Source organism: Candoia aspera, chromosome 6 (genome assembly GCF_035149785.1).
Source record: "Candoia aspera isolate rCanAsp1 chromosome 6, rCanAsp1.hap2, whole genome shotgun sequence".
Lineage (NCBI taxonomy): Eukaryota > Metazoa > Chordata > Lepidosauria > Squamata > Boidae > Candoia > Candoia aspera.
In genome coordinates this window covers 24,518,777-24,534,063 of record NC_086158.1, presented here as the reverse complement: position 1 = coordinate 24,534,063, position 15,287 = coordinate 24,518,777, and the positions used below count along the sequence as shown (strand labels likewise).

Sequence of the window (15,287 nt, the reverse complement as noted above, 5' to 3'; positions counted from 1 at the left end):
AGGTTGAGATACAACAGGAATACCATCTGGATGGGAGAGGGAGTGACATGCTTCATGGGAAAGGGGACTAGCTAAGGGAATGTAGTTTTAAATTAGGTTTTGGAGGGAATTCTTTATTCGCAGCTTGCCTTCTGTACCATTCATTACGCTTCATTAAAACAGTTCAAAGAAATCCAGAGTGTATGTGTGAATGCTCAAATGAACAGGTGCTGACAGCTGGAATGTCACACTACACCAATGAGCACCACACCAAAATTCTCTTCTTTGAAATAAATTTTCAAAAAACAAATGGAATACAAACTAGTAAAAAGAAAAGGAACATAAAAGGCCAAATGCAACACTGTGTCTCTGCATATCTTTGAATACTCAAATTGAAGGCTCAAAAATACCTTGACTAGAAGTAGCTCTTCAGGATCTCAGACTTCATTCTTTCCCAACTTTTCTTGAACGATCATGGATTTTCTGGATTTTCTGCATACAAAGTATGTACAACCACTACAATCTCTTAAATTTCAGAGGAAATCCATTACATGGACTATTTCAGTCATCCTTCCAACACCCCCCAGTCATATTATCAGGATGATGATGATGATTTGGCAGATGGCAGTGAGGGCAACTGTGGCTGAAACAGGAATGCTAGGTTCACCTCATCAGTTCACAGAAGAGAGAGGTTCAAACCAGAAACTTCTTAATCCACAGCTCTGTCTCTTATCCACTGGCTTCCTTGATACTGCATGCTAATAATGTAGCAGATAAACAGTAGCTTTCATTCGCTTACAGGAGAGCCAAGGGCTCAGTGGCAAAGAATGTGCCTTGCATGCAGAAGTTCCACATTCGGTGCTTGCCATTTCCAATTTAAAAAATCTTGAGGAACAGAATTTGCGAGGGGAGGGGGAACCACAAAACAGATTAGAGCCCTCCTGTCAGAGCAGGCAATGCAAGGAACTGGGAATAGCATCAGAAGCCTTTCAAAAATGAAAATGACATGGGGAAGTAGTTATGGGGTTAAATACCTAACCCCATAAATATTTATGAAAATTGTAGTCAGTATAAAAAATCTTTAGCCATTTTGGAAGTGTTAAGCTTCTGAAATAAAACATTTCATCTCATCTTATTCTACTTTTTAAAACATCCAACACAGTGGTAACAAAAGCTATGCCTGCTGCTGCTGCTGCTGCTAGGAAGGATCCAAGCTGAAAGCAAACTGCTCCAGGAACTAAACAAACATGAACAGTGGATGAAAGGATAAAGCACCTGTTAGACAAAATCTGGATTTATTTTGTGTATACAGGCTCACTTTTGGAAGACAAAATTGAATTCTAACAAGTGTCCTTAAGCATGTGTAGAATACTTGCTCTCATGGTTTCATATGTATCATAGAGCTTGGAGAAAAGATTCTAAATCAGAGAGTGCTCATTATCACTGCCCTTCTAGAAATGTTTGCCTACTGTATTAAAAAGTAGGCACTAAAAAAAAAGTCCCCGTCAAGTTGAGCTTGATTCCTGGTTGTGGTTCCTTCCAGTATGAAGCTGTCCATGCAGTTTTCCTGGCAAAAATGTGGAAGGGAGAGATGGGTGGGAAGGAAGGAAGGAAGGAAGGAAGGAAGGAAGGAAGGAAGGAAGGAAGGAAGGAAGGAAGGAAGGAAATAAGTTGTGACTTTTTCATGGACACATCCATGCAATATTCCCAAGATATCTTTTCAACTTCCCAGATAGTTCCCTAGAGAGCCAGTTTGGTGTACTGGTCAAGGCACCAGGCTAGAGACTGTGAGTTCTAGTCCTGCCTTGGGCACAAAGCCAGCTGGGTGACCTTGGACCAGTCACTCCCTCTCAGCCCTTGGAAGAAGGCAATGGCAAGCCACTTCTGAAAAACCTTGCCAAGAAAACTGCAGGGACTCATCCAGGCAGTTGCCAGGAGTCAAAAACTGACTCGAAGGAACACAAAAACAAAAACAAAACAACAAGATAGTTCCCTACCCAAGTACTAATCAAGCCAACCCTTTCTAGATGAGCCAAGCATGGCTGAGTGCCAGACCTAGCTAATGTACATAGGAGGGTAAACAATAACTCCTGCTGGTGTGGAATGTCCCCATGTCTAACTTCCAGCATTCAGTTAAAAAGGGTGCTGCGCTTCCAAACACTCCTGCTAGAAAAGATACTGTTAATTTGGGTTGTCATCTGATTCACAAATAGCAGTCAAAGGGTTTTGTATGTGCGTACAGTATGTGTACATGTTTGTGTGAGAATTCTAAAGAGGGAGAGTATATTTGTTTAGGCACTTTGTGCAGTAACACGTATCATTCCAGAACAAGCCTTTTTTTATTCATAGGAAAGGAATGCCACTTTTCAGAGTGTATTTTTCCTCTTCAGTGTTTTAGATTTTTAACAGACATTTAAAATCTGTTATGATTAATGAAGAGCAGCACGTCGTTCATCAACTGAACTGTTTTAATCAGTTAATTTGTTAATTAAAACATCCCTATCAAATATACTGTATGTGTGTATATATATATAAAAATCCCTTCTCACCCCTATGGGTGGTATGTGTCTTCCTCAACCTCGGGTCCTCTACCAGAGGCCTGGGAGTTTGAGGGTTCTGCACAGTATCTTAGCTGTCCCTAGCACTGCACTCTTCTGGACAGAGAGCTCTGATGTTGTTCCTGGGGTCTTTGGAGCCACTCTCCCAGCTTGGGAGTCACAGCCCCAAGTGCCCCTACCAGCACTGGGGCCACTTTGGCCTTCACTTTCCACATCCCCTCTAGTTCCTCCTTCAGGCTCTGGTACTTCTCCAGCTTCTCATACTCCTTCCTGATGTTCTTCCTGATGTTACTGTCACTTGGCACCACTATATCTATCACCCACAGCTGTCTTCTGGCCCTTGTCTACTACCACGATGTCTGGTTGATTGGCCAGTACCTACCTGTCTGTCCGGATCTTGAAGTCCCACAGGATCTTAGCCCTGTTATTCTCCACAACCTTCTGTGGAATCTCCCATCTAGACTTGGGAGGTATGTATGTATGTGTGTGTGTGTATATATATATATATTCTTTTAATATAAGGAAAGGGAACGATTGTATTTAGTGATTTTTATAATGTGCCAATGGAATGATTTATAGAAATAATGTGATTTTGGTTTAATGTAGAATAAGGGATTGATTATGGAAAATTGTTCTATATCCTTGCTGTTAAAAGTTGGAAGTCACCTCTTTTTGTAATTTTGAAAAGTTTCTCTTGTGTTTCTACACTTTTTTAAAAAAAATTCCTTTGTAGTTTTTTGTTTTTCTGTAGTTTTTATCTTTGCTTAAACTTAATAAAATTCTTATTTAAAAAAAAGGGATCAACATGTCTTAACTTCAACATGTCTGAAGTTAATGCATCCATAAAGTCTCATCTGGATGAAAGTCAGATCCATGAACATATGGATCCTCTTGATTTTATATTATTTTTACATGGGATTGAGTTGAACTCATTCTCAAATAACAGATCATTGAAGCATAACCATCACCAATTAGTTTATTTTGGGGAACATTACCATGGCAGAAAAAAGTAGATCTGAATTATGGAACTGGATGGATATTCACAGTTTTTAAATGAATCAACCTGAAGTCACTTCTACCTAGCTGGCTGAGCCACAGCATTCACAGGTCTGGTTTAACCTGCATCACCACAATGCAGAACTATGGATCCATATTTTCATCTATCTTCTTGGAAGTCAGTGGAAATCAGGTCAATCTGGGTCATTTTAAGAAGTGTGGACTTCAACTCCCAGCATTGCTGGCTGGAGAATTCTGGGAGCTGCAGTCCACACATCTTAAAGTGCCCCAGTTTGAGAAACCCTGCTTTAGAGATCAGGACACCTTCTGCTCTCAGCAGTACCAACAGTGCCACTGGGGTAGGTTCAGGTACCACTCAACCAACTAACAGAAGAGAATCTCTGTAGCTCAGGGTTGAACTGCGGCGTCCTTGGTGCTCTCGGAGCTCGATTGTTTGCTTGCAGACGTTTCACTACCCGACCAGGTAACATTATCAGTGCAAATGAGTGTGAGATCAACCAACTAAATAGAGCAGCGCAGATGGCTCGCTTCCTCTTGATAGGGAAGGGGGGCTTTTCAAATTCCTGGTCTTCCCATTTATCATGGAAAACGGGTGCGGGGTTTCAATCTGGCTGCGCGGCTGCCTGGAAGAATTCGGAGGGACGCCCAACAGCTGCACAAGCCTCGCGAGGGGCGTTCGCAGCCCGGATCGCGCTGCCTTCGCCCACGCCGCGAAGAGCTTCAGGGGGCGGGAACCACCCGTTCGCTGAAGGCGGCTTCTTTTCTGCCTCCGCCGCCGCTCCCGTCTCCTGGCGCTCCCCCTCGCGGCTCGCCTGCACTTCCTCGCCTGCTTGCCGGAGCAGCGCGCGTCAGCACGCACTTCGCCCGCCTAGCCAGTGTGGGAATGTGGCGGCGGTCGCCGCGAGGAGCCCAAAGCTCGGGGATCTGACGGGCACATGCTTCGCGCCGCCAGCTCCTTCCGTTTCTCCCGCCTGCCCGGGAGGCCGCGAAGAAGGAACCCCGGCATGAAGGGTAAGGCGACGGCGGGCGCGGTGGCAGCACCACCAGCAGCAGCGCTGGCGGCGGCGGCGGCGGCGGCAAGACGCCGCGTTGCCCGCTCTCGTCAAGCATGTTGAGGCGTTCCAGAAGGTAAGTCCTGGCCGCGGAGGAAAGTTTCCTGCTCGGAAGCAAAACGAACGGCGGGAGCATCTCTTTTCAAAAGTACCCTTTTAGCAGCTGTCGAAAACCTTGCCTAAAGAATTTGCCCGAGCGAAGAGATCTTCGTCTTCTTTTTCCGCCGCGGTGTTTGTCATTTTTTCACCCCTGGAGAGTTTGTCTGACAAAGTAACTGAGAGGCACGCGTACCATGCTAGGCACACAGCTCTTTCCATCGGGGATTCTCGTTTCTCCTGGGGAAACAGCGTGCACATTTCCTCAGTGGGAGAAAAGCCGGTTGAAAAACAGGGCATGGAGCTAACAATCTCGGTGGCCAAAGCGATGGTTTTTTGCTGACACTCCTGCGCTGAATAGACATTATTAAGTCGGAAGTAAAATGTCGATTAGAACGGAGTGGATTTGCTGAAATGAGACCGCACAGGAGCGCAGTCAAACCGCGGCTGAAAGAAAGAGACGACAGAAGAAGGAGACTAGGCAGAAGGGGCTTTCTGTACGTGCCCCGGAGCTATGCGGGCCCTCGTGCTTGAGTTTCGATCCAGGGCTGAGCTTTGTCTCCAGATGAACCCATTTTGTTGACTGAAGACTTCCGTGAGTTGTGCATTCAGGGCGTGGGGGAGGAGGGGGAGGAGGAATGAGATGCCTTCTGCCAGCCTTGTCTGTTTGCTCCCGGCTTTGATGTTTTTGAAGGAACTGGTGTGCAGGGGTAGAAGGTGGTGATGGCAGTGTGTGTGTGTGTGAAATGGGCATGGAAGCAGGAAAAGTCAAGCCAGCTTTAGGTATTACTCTTTAGCGCTTGCTGCCCTTAAACTAGGTGCAGGTCTCATATGAACACAACAGAGGTTGATACCACAGCCTGCTAATGCCATAAATCAAGGTTGAAAACTGATGGCTAACCTAAAGCCCAACATATATCAGTATGCCTTGACATGTTGTGTGAGCAAAGCCATTGCGGTTTGTTAAGGATAATTGTTGGTTTATATGTGGTATGAATAAAGCTATGATTTCATAATTTTGGAGGAGCTGGAGTGCCAGCATGGGGGAATACAGCTATAGGAGGTGCCTAAGGATGCACAACTGAGTCTTCCTCAGTTCAGTTGTCTCCTTACAGCTATCTTGCTGTCTGATTCTCCTGTCATTTCTATGCAGTTCAACCTTTACTGTTGCTCCCTGCAGTTTTCTTATTCTTGTCCTCCCCTGTTTTTTTAGACTGTGTAATCCTTGGGTTTCTCATGGAATACTGATAATTATTTTCTTGGTGGGGGGAGGGGGAATCTGGATTCTCTCCCCTTCTCTGCCACCATCCAAAGATTTTCAGAAACTTTCCCAGTGTCTTCAGTCATTTATGACCTGTTTAACTCAAATTTAAGAAACAAAATTACTTTCTTTAAAAAATGCCATAGTGTGCTGCCTGAATGACCATTTCTTATTCCCTCCTCCCTCTGCCTTCAGTAGCTAAAGATTAGTGAGCTGAAACATTTAGTTAGGACAGTTCTAGCTCATGGTTAATTTGCGGATTGCATGGCCACAATGTGTAGTTGTGATTTCTGTCATCCATGCCTCCGAAGAGGAATTAGACCAGATTGTGGCAGGTGTGTTTGTCAACAGCCTCTTGTTAGGATGGTTCTGAGTTATTTTCAGGTACAGAATACTAGTTGTAGAAAAAAAAAAGCAGAACACCAAGTAGAACACCAAGATGCATGCTATGTCATGCATTGAAGGAGGTCCCTCTAATATGCTTAAGAAGGAAAATATAATGAAAATGTATTTAGGATGGGTATCTAAACAAATGTAGAAGTTGATTTGGAAATTATTTAAAGACCTTAACATCTGTATTGTATATCCCCTTCACTTTTCTTTTATAATGTAGGGATTGAAAACTCTTCCACCATCTATCTATATAGAGAAAGCATCTCCTAGGTTACTTCACTTCATGAAACAATACGTATTTAGAATGGGGAAAATGTATATATATACAGAAAAAAAAAAGATAGTCACCAATAACCGCATGGCAATTCTGATCGGTAAACATCAGGGCAAAGGATTACACTATTTCAGTAATGGCAAGGTTACACTCCTTTAAAACTCTTGATAGAATCTTCTTCCTGACCTGTATCCATTCCACCACTCTTTGGCCTTTGCTAAGCACTTTGTTTTGGCTGCTTGCTAATGACAAATCAGATTTAAAGTAAAGTACCCAAGCTGCAAGGGGGGGTTGTTGATGAAGCAGTTAAGTCTATGTCCATGAAGATCTTTTACACTGTAGGACCACTCAATGGCTAAATTTTTCAGGAAGCTCATTACTTTCCATCTGCATTCCTGGTGTATGAAATTCCAGCTATAAAATAGCTTTCAGACGGACAATTTTTTTACCGCTGCCAGTCAAAAAGTATTGCAAAGGTCTTCTGCCTTTTCGTCCATAAATGATTTCCCCCCTATTAAGAGAAGGAATCGGTGGTGGTAGTGGGAAGAGGATTGTTACAAATGGAGAATGAGGTCTGTAAAATTCCACGGATGAGTCAGGGTGATTGTGTGATAACAGCATCATCTGGAAATGTCCGTAAGATGCTTTAGCAAAAACTGATACTTGACTGAGTTTAACAGTCTGTAAGAACTATTTCCTTGTGTTACATTTTGTTGCAAGAAGTAGGGCATATGAGGAAATAACCCACAAGGTTAAGCAATCATATTCTAGAAAGAAGATAATATTGACATTCAAATATGGGGAGCAAGTTAAAGCATCTCAACTGATCTGCAGGAACATCTGCCTGCCAAAAAAGCAAACGTAGTATGGCTTTGTCTTTTAGCTAACTCGTAGAAGCCCCATGATTTTATGATTTAATTATTTAGATTCTAAGTTTAAATGTACTGTGGGCATTTTAATATTTTTCTTCTATCATGTGAGCCACCAAGAGTCACCAGATTGTAGCAAGATATAAATAAACACTCATCTTCTAGGTCTGCTAAAACTGAATATGTTTTTTTCCCCTGCCTGTTTTGGTGTATGTTTTTTTTATTGATGTAGCTTAGATACTTTCTTTGTTTCCTCTAGGGACACTTGCTGATTCTAGATCTTGAAGGTCACTGATGTGAACTCATTGGTGTCACCATGACTGAAGCCTTTCTTTCGGTTGTCCTGAATATGACTGAAACCCATGCACTGGCTAACAACGTGACCAGCAATGCCACTAGCAAATGTTCCTTGACCAAAACTGGCTTTCAGTTCTATTACCTGCCAGCTGTCTACATTGTAGTTTTCATCACTGGATTCCTGGGCAACAGTGTGGCCATCTGGATGTTTGTCTTTCACATGAGGCCATGGAGTGGCATCTCAGTTTACATGTTCAACTTGGCCCTCGCAGACTTCTTGTATGTCCTGACGCTCCCTGCCCTCATCTTCTACTACTTCAATCAAACTGACTGGATCTTTGGAGACTTCATGTGCAAGCTACAGAGATTTATCTTCCATGTCAATCTCTATGGAAGCATCTTATTCCTCACATGCATCAGTGTGCACAGATACACTGGTGTGGTGTATCCTTTAAAATCATTAGGGAGACTGAAAAAAAAGAATGCTGTTTATATCAGCACCCTGGTCTGGTTTATTGTGGTGGTGGGAATCTCTCCCATCTTCTTTTACTCTGGGACTGAGGTAAGGAAAGTCAAAACTATGGCGTGCTATGACACAACAGTAGATAATTACCTGCGGAGCTACTTCATTTACAGCATGTGTACCACTGTCTTCTTGTTTTGCATCCCGTTCATTCTGATCCTTGGTTGCTATGGATTAATCGTGAAAGCACTGATTTACAAAGATTTAGACAATTCCCCGCTTAGGAGGAAATCAATTTACTTGGTTATTATAGTGTTGGCAGTATTTGCTGTGTCTTATCTTCCTTTCCACGTGATGAAAAACTTGAATCTACGCGCCCGGCTGGATTTTCAGACTCCGGAAATGTGTGCATTTAACAACAGGGTTTATGCTACTTACCAAGTAACTCGAGGGCTAGCGAGTCTCAACAGCTGCGTGGATCCTATACTATATTTTTTGGCAGGAGACACTTTTCGAAGAAGGCTCTCCAGGGCAACTCGGAAAGCCTCAAGACGAAGTGAGCTCAATGTGCAATCCAAAAGTGAGGATATGACTCTGAGTATTTTATCTGAATGCAAACAAAATGGAGACACAAGCTTGTGAATGGTTTCCCTTCCCTTCCCTTTGCTTCCCTTTCTTTTCCTTTCTTTTTTTTTGCACCATCCCACCTATTTTTAATTCTTATAATACTGATTTTGTGCATTGGGGAAAAAAAAAAACCCAAATCATAACCAGTGAAGAACGTGTGTGTGTGTATGTGTTGATCATCCTCTGTTTGCCTAAAATGACTTTGAGGAAAGTAAGTGAAATTTAAATATTTTAATGGAAAAAATCAGAAAAGTGTCTGAAATATGAATTTAATGGAGATGGTGGCACGTACAATTTAAAGAGAGAAGCGATTAGGAGTTTGTGTCCCTATATCCAAGCACATCCTTGACTTGAGAACCTGAGAAATATCTATGAGAAATCAAATATTTGTGTAAGGTCTAACTCTACTATCTTATCTCCAAATCTCTTGCTTGTTCATTGCTGTGGTCATAGAAAGCCCTATTGGAGGCTAATGCAAAACCCTCAAGAATATCACATCTCATTACATTCATTGAAAACAACATCTACAAAAACCTTTCCAGGGATGCCAAGAAGTTGGCCGCATTTTACTCAGTTGATCAATAAGAAATAAGCCTGCTTTTAGTTCTTTATTTTATTGAAGTTGAATTTGGTTTAATAATTAACTCAATGCATATTAGCCTGTCTGAATTTTTTTTATATATTGATTTAGGGTACTTCCCCAATGTACTTGTAAGCTCCCTTGTGGCAGCAGTTCTGGGTAGAGAATTAAATTTCTGTGCACTTTCGCACAGTGCACTTTCACACTGTGCGAATGGAATCACACTGAGCGAATGGAATCACACTGAGAATCCATTATCATTTATTTTGTGATTCCTTCTATCAAAGCAGATGATGTTCCCTCACAAGTCTGGACTGATGCAGTCAGTAGGACTTTGCAGCACTTTGGATTTGATTCCAAGAAGGTGTTTCAAAACAAGTTCCCAGGAATGATCTGGCTACTTTTAAGACTTGCAAACTAGAGCTATGTTTGGGCTCTGCATGATCAAAACATCTTTATGGAACTGAGCCTGAATCATTGCACAGCCCTAACAAATAGTCATTCCCAACCTGGTGTCGTCCAGTTATATAGAGACAGCTACCCTGAGAACTGTCATCTAACACATCTGGAAGCCTCCATATTAGGGAAGGTTGATGTGAATGTAGTAGTACTTAGTACAGGACAATAGAGTAGCATTCACCCACCCACTGTCATATACAGGATTCAGGTTTTAGAATACATTGGGAAACATGAGAAAACAGTTCTGTCCGTACAGAGTGAAATCTAAATCCTTTGCTTTTGGTTGATAAAAATACTAAGGCTAGGCTAAGGCTAGGGCAATCCAGTCAGGCTCTTGATATGCCTTTCCTACATGCCTTGAAATTTATTTGCTGGTGGAAATGCTCATATGAATACAAATCCCATCAATTAGCAACACAAAAGTCTAACATAACTACTTTTTTGTTGTTTAAATCACTGTCTGTTATTTTCAGAAGGTATGTTCTCAAAGCCTTTAAAAAAGTCTCTCCATAGCAAATATAGCATATCTCCTCTACTTAAGAGATGTAGTTCCTATTCAGCAATTTAGATCATTGTCTAATTTTGGAGATGGTCTCAGTTTTTCACTGGGTAAAATAATGAAGCTTATCTAACAGGCTATATTTTTGACAGCATAAAGACAGGCATTTGATTTATTTTTAGCTTTAATTCACTTGTGTTAATCTAAAGCACTTTGCATGACAACAGCTGTTTTTCGGGCAAATCGTTTACTTCTCTAGTATATGCTTTAGTTTTTTACCAGAACAAGTAAAAACTGCTATTACTTTTGATGAGTGGAAAAAATCATGTATCATTTAAATTTATATAAGTTTCACATCGATCCGAAAAAGACTTGGTTCCCTACTCCCCATTCCAGGAATTTAGGAATTTATTTAGTCTGAGGGAGAGAAGGCTTGCTTATTTGAAAGTGGGAACACCAGCTCAGGAAGGCTGCCTACAAGGATCTGCTCCATCTGATTTAGATCTATAAGGAGGACTTTCAGACCTTCCCAACCAATGCATGAAAAGTGACCAAGGGCATGAGTATGGTCTCACACTTTCCTGTTAATGCAGTTGGAGTTGTATGTAGATTAAATTAGTGTTTCTCAGCCTCAGGAAGCATGTTGGCTGGGGAATTCTGGGAGTTGAGGCCACACATCTTAAAGCTACTGAGGTTGAGAAACTCTGGGTTAAATGCTTGAATGGGGTTCCCCAGATCTCCAGATGGGAATATGTTTGAATTAATTCTTAATCTGTTCTTCACTCCCAACCTATGTGGGTTTTAAATTCTTAAGAATGTGCTTGAATTTGTTTATGTTCAAGTTTTCACCATCAAACAGCATGGGTTTTAAGATAGTAAGGACATTAATCTCTCTATGAGCTGCTAACATCTAATGCACACTTTGATAGGACCATTTTAGTGGTGGTATCTAATTATTGGAGTCCCACGGAGTATCTGTCAAGTTAGTTTCAGGTTGACAGGTGAAGACCTTTCTGTTTACATAGTTTTCAGCCTGCTAGGATTATTGATCTCTGCAGTTGGTTTTCATTCTATTATGTTGGTTGCTGCTTTTTAACTTGTTCTTGTTTTCAGTCTGCTTGATCTATTTGTTGTTTTCTTACATTTTTGTGAAGTGCTCAATTTAGTCTTATAAACCTGGGCTACCAGATTTGGACTGCAAAGCTCTGGACACTCATGAGATGGCAATCAAGCGACCCAGAAAACTATTTTTGCTACAGTCTAATGGTTGTCCAGAGGTTTGCTGTTATAAATATAGCATTTAATAATTTTTTGTCAAGGTATGATGTATGTATCAGATAGGGGAAGAAAAGAAAAATTGTGGAAAAGAAAAATGTAAAATAAAAGCCATCTAAACTGGGTCAAGAACATCATATCATGTAAGCTACCAGTCAATGCATTAACAAGCACATACCTAAAATGTGAACTTGAAATACAAACAATTTGAACCAGAGTCATCTTTACATTGATTAATATTCTAAAATATATCTGAAAAAATGTTTTGCTCTAGGAACCAATGTTTTAAATTAGTTTATTTATAATTTTAGGTGTACAAAATGAACAAGCTCTATAATCCTATGAATGGTTTTAGCAAGTCCTGACAGAAATCCATAATTTACAGGAAGAATATAAAGAATCTATTTTCATCTTGCTTATTAACATTCAATAGCTTGCATATGAGCTAGAATTGCTCTAAGAGTCTCTTGGCAAAACTTCAAAACATAAATGAACAATCTATGGGATTTGCAAAATCTATTTATTTTACATATTAGCAGGAGAAAGAAGTAGGTTGTGTTATGGATTTCAGAATGCTTCTTTCTGGGCATTTCTGAGCTAAGGCATTCTTCCACAACTTAGAGCTAACGTAAGTTTCTCCATCAACCCAAGGCAGCATGGCTATTGGCTATCTTGGTTGGGGAAGATGGGAAGTCAAGGCCAGAACATCTGAAAGCATGAGACGGGGGAAGGCTTACAGCATGTAATTTTAAGATATAATCCTGTGACCTGTTACTTGAAAGCAAATCCCAATAAAACCTATGTCTGAATCAAAGTAGCACTTAAAAAAAAATTCTAAGCCTATTCAAAGATTGAACTATATAAACTGCAGTTGCATAAGGCCGCAACTCAAGCGTTGCTGCATATGCAAGTCAAACTATTTCTTAACAGGCAATTTCAAGCTAATTAAAAAGTCAAGACATTTGGAATCTGGGTAAATAAATGACATTTTAAATTTTTCTTTTGTGATTAACCAATTACATTAAGGCTCTTTTTGGTATCAGCAGGAAGTGAAAAGTCTTCCCTATGGCATTGAAAACTGTGATATTTTAAAACTAAATTAAATGAGACATGCCTTGTTAAATACAGCAATGGAATTAAGAACAGAATTATAGAATGGGCTTTTAAGAAACCTTTGAGTTATTTTCTTTTTCTAAATGCATTTAACTAACTTCCACATAATATCATATCCCCTTTTTTCTTAGTCTGAATATTTAATGGATGAACATAGGGGAGGTAAAAAATGTCCCAAGTCCATTGCAACTTGCTAAGTTTCCCCACTCAAATCTGGCAAAATATTTGGAATTCTGCAGCAAGGTTGTTCAGAATTCCAGTTGTTTTCACTTGTTCATTAAAGCTCAGTTTGGCAATGAAGATTCTCCTGTATTTTCAAGGATGATTCAAGGATGATTTCAACTACCTTTTGGATTAGGCCAGGAAGATTGTCTGGGTACCTAAAGAATCTTTACATCCCAACATCAAGGACATTATCTAGTAAAAACAGTAACTACATTTTGAGTGACAGGACTGAACCTCTCTTAAAAACTGTCAAAACAACAAAACAGGTATTAGGCAGATTATTTTACCTCACAATTTAATGGGGTACTCTTGAATTTCTGGGTGTTGTCTGTAACAATCAAGAATCACCACCTAGAGTTCAGATGTAGACTGCTGGCATTTTTGTCATGGAAATCTCAGAAAAAATAAGTTTATTCAATAGATTTAAGATTAACTAAGAATATGACATAATTCATTCCTCCAAGAAGATCAGAAAAATTAGAGAAAATGTTTTTTGCTCGTTTTAAGATCACTGATCACCTCTGCCAAATTGAATTGGCTTCTGAAATCTGACCTAATTTCAGAAGCAGCTTCTGATTCAATGCGTTAAAAGTAAGAAAAGAGAAAGGAGATACCTATTGCCTTTAACTGTTAATTAAAACTTTACCTGTTAATTAAAACTCAGAACCTACTTGATGTTTCATATGCTCTCACTATGCTTGCACTAGCAATTTTTTTAGAGGCCCAGGTCATGATCCATCTTTTGAAAGACTGTGACCTCGGAGTTACAAAGTGAAACATGGGAATGCAAAGTAGGATCCTTACTTCAAATAGTTTTGTGGGATTAGCAGATCCATGGATAGATGTAATCATTGTTAGACTACTGAATCATAGAACTAGAACAGGCCATTTAGATTCCTGAAAGCAATTATTAACGCTCAGTCCAGGAATCCAGATTATAGTATCTGTGACAGATGGCTATTCATCAAAGCTGTACGTGCTTAAAAAAAATGGTTTGGATGAAGTACTTCAGACCTTATGTAAGCAGAACTCTTCTCCGTGATTCATTGAAGGAGTCCAACATTTTTTTAGGTTTCCACATAAGCCTGGAAAATGATGTTGCTGCTTTAAGGAATCTACTCATCAAAGGTTAGGTGATTCTTAAAGCAGCTGCAGTTGATTGCACTATCAAGCCAGACTTCTTCAAACTTTATTATTCTTCATCTTCCTTGTTGCATGATAGAGAACAGGTCAACGATCTTCTGTGTCATCCCTTTAGGTTTTGAAGAGTGTTGTCAGTTCACCTTCACACTTCTCAAAGCTAAACGTAACTGGTTCCTCCTAGAACAAAGCTTGAATGACATAAGACCCACTGATCACTGTTGCAGTGCAGTTCTTTGGTGCCGTGCTTCCTTAACACTGCTATATTGCTTCTAGAAACAGGTGATGAGAATGGACTTCATATGACTTATCATTAAATTACACTTTACAGTAAAAAGTTTCAGTAGAGAAAAGGAAGCATTTGCAACATCTATGTATTTCTGTGTGCATTCACATATGTATACGAAGAGAGTCATACTACAGATTTTTGCTTACTCAATAGCCTATGAGCATATGTGGCAATACAGGCTGAGCATATGTGAGCATACAGGGTGGTAACCATACATATTACACTCAACTTCTCTTGCTGGCTCCATCACTGATTTTCATGCTCAAGATGTTTTCCCCAAATACAAAAGCAATAGCAAAACCCATATTTTGGAGAACACTTTCTTATGGGCCAGAATCTTGGCTGATGTTATTTGTGGAACTCTATTGGAGAATTAATGGTTATATACACAACCTTTCTAATTCGTTCACCAGATGTAAAGGGACAGTCTGACTGTACACTGGTCAATGTATCTTATGACCTGACTTGGTATATTCCTTATGGCCATGAATTCCGTGTTAAAGGAAAACATTAATATAGCCAATTGGTTGCCAGGCATTAAACCAGTGGCCACAATCCTGGTTCCCCACTTTGTGTTTCTAATGCTGTGAGCAGTAAGGGTTGTGCAAAATTTCAAAAAGGTACTTTATTTCAATGAAGGCTTATGTGAAGTACTCTTCAAAATCTGCTTTGACAAGCAGTGCAAGCTCCCCTCTTCTAATACTGAAATAAGTAGCTGAATTGCTTTGCTTTAAGGCCTTGTCCAGATGTCCGAGTAGCCAGAAGAGGCTTGTGTATATCTGTAGCGCATGTACAGAATCTTCTAGCACCTTTTCCAGTCA

General features: G+C 40.4%; 1 protein-coding gene across 1 annotated transcript; it reads left to right on the top strand.

The window, feature by feature from the left end:
• The first annotated feature begins 7,764 nt into the window (after window positions 1–7,764).
• On the top strand, window positions 7,765–8,941 carry P2RY1 (purinergic receptor P2Y1). Its single transcript, XM_063307886.1, has one exon. The coding sequence runs from the start codon at window positions 7,816–7,818 to the stop codon at window positions 8,899–8,901; it is 1,086 nt and encodes a 361-aa protein (XP_063163956.1). The 5' UTR covers window positions 7,765–7,815; the 3' UTR covers window positions 8,902–8,941.
• Window positions 8,942–15,287: the final 6,346 nt, after the last annotated feature.

What these genes read in the sequence shown, in the direction of transcription:
- P2RY1 (XM_063307886.1), top strand. Translation starts at nt 7,816, where the DNA reads ATGACTGAAGCCTTTCTTTCGGTTGTCCTGAATATGACTGAAACCCAT.